Genomic DNA, 8,554 nt, shown 5'->3' with positions numbered 1-8,554 from the left:
GAAATACCTTGTTCTGTTATGGGGAATCTGATATACAATTAGTCCCGCTGCTGATAGTAAATAAGACGTCCATTGTATAGACCATCAATAACGCTTATAAAGTTAAGACAAACAATAGACAAAGGAGTGGAAAAACCAAGATATAGTATAATGGACATAACTGGAAATGTCCCTTTCTCTTTGGGGGGGGTTGGGACAGGAGTGGGCGGGGAAGATTATGTGGATGGGCGTAGCTGATGTCCCCTGTGGGCGGGTCAATAATGTTGTGGGTGGGGCTAGACCCAAATGCTTTACACTTGGATTCGCGTAGGAGGGGGAAATGGGCAGGGAGGGGGTCATCCCATGCTTCTCCTGCAGCCGTGAGACTTTGAGCCATGGCCTGGAGACCCAGAGAAGCAGCGCTTCACTCGGAGTCTCTGGGCCATAGTTCCCAGGTATGGTAATAGACAAAATAAAGAATAACATACAGTGAAAAGGGAAAATCACATGGATTCCATTGTAATTTTAAAACTATAATGTTCCTGGTGAGGCATATAAGTGGCGTCAAAATAATTAAACACATTCATTTCATAGGAGAATAAATAATTCATAGTTAATTAAGTAATAATCATTATGTCATTCCTAGAGGTCGGGGTGAGCTTTCTTATCGATAACTGCCAGAACCCTGAGTTCTTGTGCAGTATTACTTTTTTGCTTATATGGTAATGACCAACTCAACTCTTCCGAAACTGTATTATAATTATTTATTGATTTATATAGCGCCATCATATTACACAGCGCGGTTTACAGTGGGTGGACAAAATTTGTATAGTATGTGTAGTATATTTTTCCGAATAATTTCAGTGTCTTGTAAAACTGTTAGGAGCGTGTAAGACAATACAGTTTTAATACTCTGTACTACTTCTTAATGAAGCTATGGATGTTTGTGTAATTATTTTATTGTATTAAACGAGATAATAATGATAACTGCTCTTTGTTTTCTTCTCGAGAGTACAATTTAGATACCCTGGTAACAACAGGTCAATGATTCATCTGTACATCTTGGTCTGAGTCATAAAGAAGGACGTATAGACGTTGATGGCTTAAAGTCGTGTTTCAAAGGGATTGGAAGGGAAACTTTTTTAGAGGTTTTTAAACATTTTAATTATAGCTAAGAACTCTCTAGACCTCATTCAAACATTTCAAACAAGAGCATTGATAAATATTGTGGTCTCTGCGGCTGGTCCTTGGGTGTGAAATCCCAGCAATGAAAGATCATGAAGGATCTTAATGGTTGCCAGTTTAGTTGTCGGAGCAAATATTCAGGATTTTTCTCCATTCACATGGACTTCCATCCAAGGCCTGAGGCGCATTGCTTCTTTAAAAACAAAGGGGATGTCTCCTTGGCAAACATCAGAGAAGACACAATGGACAACCAAGCCAAGCGTTCATCTTCTGGAGTCCTCCTCCTTAAACGGATGTACGAGGGTTGAACCGCTTTTAGGCTAGGGTAGGGGCATTATTGAGAAGGATCTCAAAGACAGCAAGACTTCTAGCAAGTTCTCAAAAAACACAGAGAATCATATAAAATCGTTTACTTGCTATACTATTGAACCATGGACTATGAACAAATATTTTCCAAAGATATGAAAAATCCTTAACCTCAATGCAAATGTTTGTTACTTGGATTTCCAGTTAGTTCGTGTATAATACAGTATAGTTGGTACAGTCTACCATCCGAAGTGGTAGCGGGTAAATACAGTGAGGGAATTTAAACATACATGGGATAGGTATAAAGCTATCCGGAATCTGCATAATGGGTTCTTATTTGCCGTTAAATTCTATCTTACAGAGAATATATATAATAACATATATAAGATATATATATATTTATATATATAATAGTAAATATTTCCATCTGCCGAGATCTCTTGTATTATTCAGTGGGATCTATAACACCGTGCACCACCTTGTGACCGCCCGGTACAGAATGGTGAGAAAGTTAATCTTACAATCAATCTGTTTCTGAGCTAAGGCAGCATGCAAACAGCAAATGTTCATGTTTTAAGTTTTTGAACTCATTGAAGCACAGAAGTGATAGAAGGAATTCGTCCGGCTCAGATTTCATTGCACGTATAATCAGAGAACGGCTCAAGGCTGCCATCCGTGCACAAAAGTGGATTTCCCTAATGATTCTGCAAAATAAACCAATACATCTTAATATATCTTACGGTAAGTCAGTATTAAAATTGGCACAGCATTGCTGAGACATTTGCACATACCGGTATTTTAGGATGTACATGTACAAGGCTTAGATGTAATGTAAATAAATAAAAGATAATAATAATAATAATTATTATTATTATTACTGGGACGGTAGATACGTGGAACAGCCACCCAGGAGAAGCGGTAGAGGTTAATCCAGTGAGGGTATTTAAACGTGCATGTGATTGACACAAGATCAAGGTCTGATAAAGGTCAGGGTCTTTACAGCAGGAAGAAAATAGGCATGCTAGATGGATTGAACGCTTCTTATCTGCTGTCAAATTTCTTTTTTTTTTCCCCCAAGTATCCTGTTTAGCATCGACACGTCTAAAAATGACGTATTTATTAATACTTCAATTAAAAAAACCTTTTTTTCCTGTTATAATTGATTTCTCAATGTTTATGGTATACCCCCCCCCCTTTGCTGGTCAGATCCCCACTGTTATGCTCAAAAAACATCTTCAAAAATATGAATACTTTCTAAATGGTGATCATCTGGGTCTAATTGCCGTCTGAAACGTAATCTCTCTGCCAGTTCACAATGCTTTAAATGCATAATACAGTAATATTCAGACAGAGATCCGCCAAGTTCACTCTAACCGAGATGTAAATAATTGCATTGATCCAGACGAAGCCCTGATTGAACTTTATGATGGGGGTTTACCCCATATATGAACAGATGAGACAAATGGAACATATCCCAGGGTAGGCGGCTTATATTTACTATTACTTCACACTATAGATTATTTCACTTCCGTGTTGTGGAGCCAGACAGGTAAATTCATACAGAGAGGAATATGGTGGTATGTCTGTATCCGACATCGAGTATTAAGAGGGGACTCTTGAGTCTCAGGGTTTTTGCTCCAATCTCCGGGTCTAAGAGTAAAGTAACAGATTCTCATTGTCATACAGTCTGGAACCGACTCCTTCCTTTTCTACACTGCTGTGATCTCACATTTGTTACCAGCTTGCTATGGTTGATATCCCTGCTTGAATGCAGGTGACTCAATTAAGTGAGTTTTTTAAACAATGACAAGCAAAGGTTTCCATGATGACCGCTATTAGAGGCGTTCACTTATCACATTTCATGAGTCACTATGTAGATTCTTCACGCTAGGCTATCAAAGGGTTAATTTCTCAGGGTCAGCTCATTTAAGAAAGGTCCTGGCTATGGCCACATGGCTGTAATCCCCTGGAATTCCAGCTCTCCTTGCTAAGAATGGATGAAACTTACCCATCGATGGCCTTAAAATCATTAATTCTCAAAACCCTCTGACTTTATAGGTCATTTATTCTTCAAATGCTCATAAGCTATTTGAGTTTGTTACATTATTTACAACTTCAATACAATATATAAAAAAGCGTAACTGCGATTGTGGTTTTTTTCTATTAATTATATTGAATAAATAATATATTTAACAGCAATGGATACGTTTCTTTGGATTCTGATCAATAATGGAGAAGTACGGATAGCTGAACCATAACATATTATTTTTCCTAAAATCAACAAAGCGACAAAGGTGACGTCACACGGTATGAGACGTTTACAATGTAAAGATGGCCCATTCCTGGAGAAGATGCAGAATCAGCTGGGGCATCAATAATGTTCGTTTTCCAGATGGGATCCACCGGTCAGGACAACACGTCCGACAATTTCCTGCCGTTACGGTCAGTTCACTTTATGGAAAGTGTCATCAGGAACAAGAACCACCACGTTGGGACACTGCAAAGAAACACAACGTCACCTCTGAAGAAGCCACAAGGGCGAAACGCGTTAAGCGCACAGCATCCAATACCAAAATACACTCACAGAGACGGCCTTAAGTGTTCTGGCGCCCTGTGCGGACTACTCCTGTGGCGCCCCCCCATCCCAAAAAAGGAAAGGAAAAAAATCTTGTCACAAAACTCCCCTTTCTCACTATCTACCCCCTCTGTCCCTTCTCGCTGCCTTTTTGGTGTTATCTGGAGCTGCTAAACTTATTATTCTGCTCTCCCACTCTCTATTTCCTTAATTTTTGGCGCAGATCCCCACTTAATATTATATCGAGAGCTTGTTGTATATCTAACAACGGTAGTTGCTCAGTTACCTAGTCAGCGAGCTTGACGTTTTCCGCACACCGCAGGAATTCCGTTACATGTTTCGAGCAATTTTCCACCGAGGTTTGGTTCTGCTTTAGACACTGCTCAAAAGCAACAAAAGGTTCAGCGCACTGCGCACGGATTTTCTGTATAACCGGGCTGAAAAAAGGAACGATGCGTGTCATAAATACAAATTCAGGAGTTCTAGCTGCGTAATCTTACCCTGCTGCTAAACAAACCCCCCCCAACTCCTTATCATACTGCCTGGGCATTAGCTCCTTGTGTCAGACGGACAAGTATTCTTGTGATTTGTGAAACACAACAGAAACCTAAAACTGGTTTAGGTGCCACCAGATCAGTCCCAATCATTTAACCCCTTAAGGACAATGGGCAGTCCCTAAACCCATTGAAAACAATGCATTTTGAGTCCGTACATGTACGGGCTTTGTCATTAAGGGGTAAAATGAATGGGAATTACTCTTGCGAAACAAAACTCCATGTGTGTCAGGAGGTGTTTGGCCTGTCTGCTCCCTCAAAACTAACTTCCAAATTTACCGCTGGCTAAACTGTGGGTTTTCTGAAGAGCGTAAATCCTCTGAATATAGCATTCGGATCATTATAGTCTCTATACTTACTGTGACGACGTGCACTTGGCCACCTTGACTTTCAGCATATGACAATCTTGCTGCCACGTTCCTGGCTTGCTAGAAACACATTGGCCATACTCTTCCATCTCATTCCGGCAATACTTAGCGGTGATCTCCATGGCAGCCTGCCTGTAATCACGAATATTATATAAAAAGAATCCGCATGTTCAGATTTATTTTAACTGCCATTTCTTACTAAAAAGGGTACTTTCTGAAGATGTATTTGGGTACATAGTCTATAAATTGTTAACCTTATACCTCTACTACTATTATTATGTTATGTGGTCACTATGGAGTTATATATTTATCATATGGTTTGTATTTCTTTTACTTTATTCCTTATTTCGCTTATTCATAGTGTCTGAAATTATGCTTCATATTCAAACAATACTATAAGATGGTGACAAGTTGTCAGAAATGCCTTTTAACCCCCTATATGCCACTCTGCCTCCAGAAATGCCTTATACCCCCCTATATGCCACTCTGTCCCATGATATGCCTTTTAACCCCCTATATGCCACTCAGGCATTTCTGGAGGCAGAGTGGCATTTAGGGGGTATAAGGCATTTCTAGAGGCAGAGTGGCGTATAGGAGGGTATAATGCATATCAGGGAGGCAGAGTGGCATATTGGGCATTTCTGGGGGCAGAGTGGCGAGCCTGGGGGCAGATGTGCATAACTGGGGGGGGCAGGTTGGCAAGTGAAAGGAAATAAAAACAAAAAAACATTTCTCAATCACAGCTTTTAATAAATATGAAAAAAATAGTTTAGATGAATATTTACTTTTTTCCTATAGGGTCCTAATATTCAGATTTTAGGGGGTCATCTTATAATCAGAATATGGTATATAACATAACAATTTGGGCTCATCATGCGCAGAAAGAATACATACAAATGCTTCTTCCACCTTTCACTAGAGGCAGCCAGGGAAGGAGTTGAATGAGACAGAAGTCTAAAGAATGCCTGCATTGTATACCATAAAGCAATAAGGCTTTGTGCGCAAGCATCGTGCGTGGAAAAGTGCTCGGTAGACCCAGCGACAACAATCGCCAGGAAAAGAAATACCGTTAGTCTTTCTAAGCGAAAAGGACATCAGCGGAGAAAATGGGAATTCATTCACTGATGCCTGAAAAAAGGACTACTGTACCTTTAAATGGGAACATCAACATTCCTACTACAATCTCTTTAGTAAGAGAAGAATGACACAAAACACTATTGAGCAACCCAGTCTGTCCTAACCGCTAGGAGCGCTGTCAGCTGATCTCAACAAAAAAAAAATCACAATCATTTACAATACAAAAAGCATGAGAAACGTTAATAAAACAACCGCTCGCACTCACATGTTCACACTGATCCCTTCACCTTTCACGACTTCACATGGTCACAGAATTCACTTCCTGCATGGAGTGCCGGTGCTTCTGATTGGACGAAATAGGAGCTTCAATGGCTGGACACGCCTGCATTTGGTTAAGTTAACTCCTCACCTGCTGGAAGCAACTTAAGAATGTGTAATACCAATGCCCTTGGGGTAGGCAGCAACATTATTTGTGAAGGACGTTTGACTAAATGCCCCGTAAGCAACAATGACTTCCACAAGCCTTGTCACGGATACTTTGCGTACTCAAATCTCAAATGAAATATGATTATTTATATATATTATATATTATTAATCAATGTAAAAACTAAAACCAAGTCAGAAAATATTTAAGGCTTGCATATCACCCATATGGCGTAAGCTTGGTAATATTCCATCACACATGAAATACCCATTCTAAATCTATAATTATTATTGTTAATTATACAAGAAATATTATACAAGAAATGGAAGGTCATCGGTTGCTTTTAGAATAGTTAGAGAATGGTTAAACAATTCTAAGAATATTAGAAGAAATCTATTTTCCTGACACAGCACGAGTATGGAAAATAAAAAATATATATTTAATATAATAAATATTGGAATAATAATGCAATAAAGAATGTTGGAGTATTGTACATAATGTAATGGTTCTTCTCGGTCTGTCTATTCCAGTTTTGTCATACCCTTTGAATGTATGGCCATTAGTTAAATGATGTCCCTTAAATGATGCCTCAATAATTGACCCAAATCCCTCTGTCCCTCTTTCCTCCCGTGATGTCTCTTTTTTCAGGAGCTCAGAATGTTTGCTGGCTATGAAGGTATCACAGGGTTCTTCAGCCTTCAAAGTCACATCAGAGCGCCTTCATAAACTATAAATAAAACTCGTGGACCTTCATGGGCGAACCAATTGCATCATTTGGCCCTGAAAGCCACACCACAACAATTATTTGATTTTTTTTACCAAAAAGCATTTTCCAGTAGACAGGCCATTGAGGGGGTTGGTCAAGTGGATCACACGTATGACTGATTTTGAAGTGTCAGATGTCCTTAAAGTAGCACACGTGGCATGGACATTGTTTTAAAAAATAAAAACTTACTTCAAGGTGCTGCATGTTTCATACATGTCACATCACAGACAATACCAAGCAGGTTTCAGGGTGTGACCAAAATGTCTTAAATTTGTTGACTTGGACGTGAACTGCTATCATAGTTTATGGTCTTGCCCAGCTACCCAAATTTATTGGTTCCAGGTAGACTATGATAAGTCTCAAGATTGCTAGCATTACACTCACTCACTTCAGAATGGGCTATATTAGGGATCTCTGCCAATAGAAACTCTCACTTAGAGTTGACATCTCAGTGTCTACTTAAAAAAAGCCATATCCCAATGTTGAGTGCAGGAAGGCGCTCTGACCATTGTCACGTTGGAAGGTTGGTGCTTTGGTAATGGCACATACACAGGTTTCACACTTGTTATGTTTTTGTGAATGTGTGTCTTCTGACATGTTTTATAGCCACATTGGAGTTGGGACTCACATAACCCAGCTTTTTGGTCTGGGTGGTGAGTTGTGCTTTTTGGCCACCAATCCCCACCTTGAAGACTTCAGTGGCCTTTCCTTTGGGGAAAGACCCTAGATCGGTCCCTCCTTGGGTTTCGGTTTAGGAGGGAAGAACATGAAGAATGGGACTTGGCTTCCACTTCGGCCTTACCACTTGGAGCACGGATCACAGGTTTCCGAGACAACGACTGGGAAGCACGAGTACCTCTGGCTTCATGGGGAAAGCACAACTTTTATTTAATGAAACTATAAGGGTAACCAGGGTAAAAGGGCACATCCACTGCAGTTGTTGCTGTCTTCCAGGGTCCAGTTCCTGTTCTCTTCTCTGCTGTAACTAATATGCTAGTTAGGGGGGAAACCGTGCCCACTGGCACTCAAATGGTTAAGCACTTGGGCAGTCATCCGCTGTAGAACTACAAGTCCCATGAAACCTCTCGGCATAACAGGAAGTGTAGTTTTGTGACAACGCTGAACTACCCATAGCGTAAACCATTGGTTTCTTACAGTATTATTACTGAGGCTGAGAGAAGCCTGCATGAGGAAATAGCAGAGCTGCGAACTCCCTTATTGGCTCAAGCGCGTGCCGTGACGTCACCCACAGAACGCCGCACCAAGGAACTCGGAAGTGTGTCTCTTTGCTACAAGGAAGCGGATGTTCGTGTTGCCAGG

At 40.3% G+C, this 8,554-nt stretch overlaps 1 protein-coding gene across 2 annotated transcripts; it reads right to left on the bottom strand.

The window, feature by feature from the left end:
- Window positions 1-3,714: 3,714 nt before the first annotated feature.
- On the bottom strand, window positions 3,715-6,385 carry CHCHD5 (coiled-coil-helix-coiled-coil-helix domain containing 5). Of its 2 annotated transcripts, none has more exons than XM_053464352.1 (4): window positions 6,310-6,385; window positions 4,959-5,099; window positions 4,332-4,482; window positions 3,715-3,967 (listed from the first exon to the last, which is right to left on the bottom strand). In XM_053464352.1, coding segments are annotated over exons 1-3 (294 nt in total). In that variant the 5' UTR covers window positions 6,312-6,385; the 3' UTR covers window positions 3,715-3,967. The 2 variants fall into 2 exon arrangements, with proteins under 2 accessions (XP_053320327.1, XP_053320328.1); XM_053464353.1 differs by having other exon boundaries at window positions 4,959-5,095; window positions 6,310-6,338.
- Between the last annotated feature and the right edge of the window lie 2,169 nt (window positions 6,386-8,554).

The sequence above is a fragment of the Spea bombifrons genome, chromosome 4 (assembly GCF_027358695.1).
Source record: "Spea bombifrons isolate aSpeBom1 chromosome 4, aSpeBom1.2.pri, whole genome shotgun sequence".
NCBI classification, from domain to species: domain Eukaryota; kingdom Metazoa; phylum Chordata; class Amphibia; order Anura; family Pelobatidae; genus Spea; species Spea bombifrons.
This window is presented reverse-complemented; position numbering and strand designations above follow the sequence as displayed.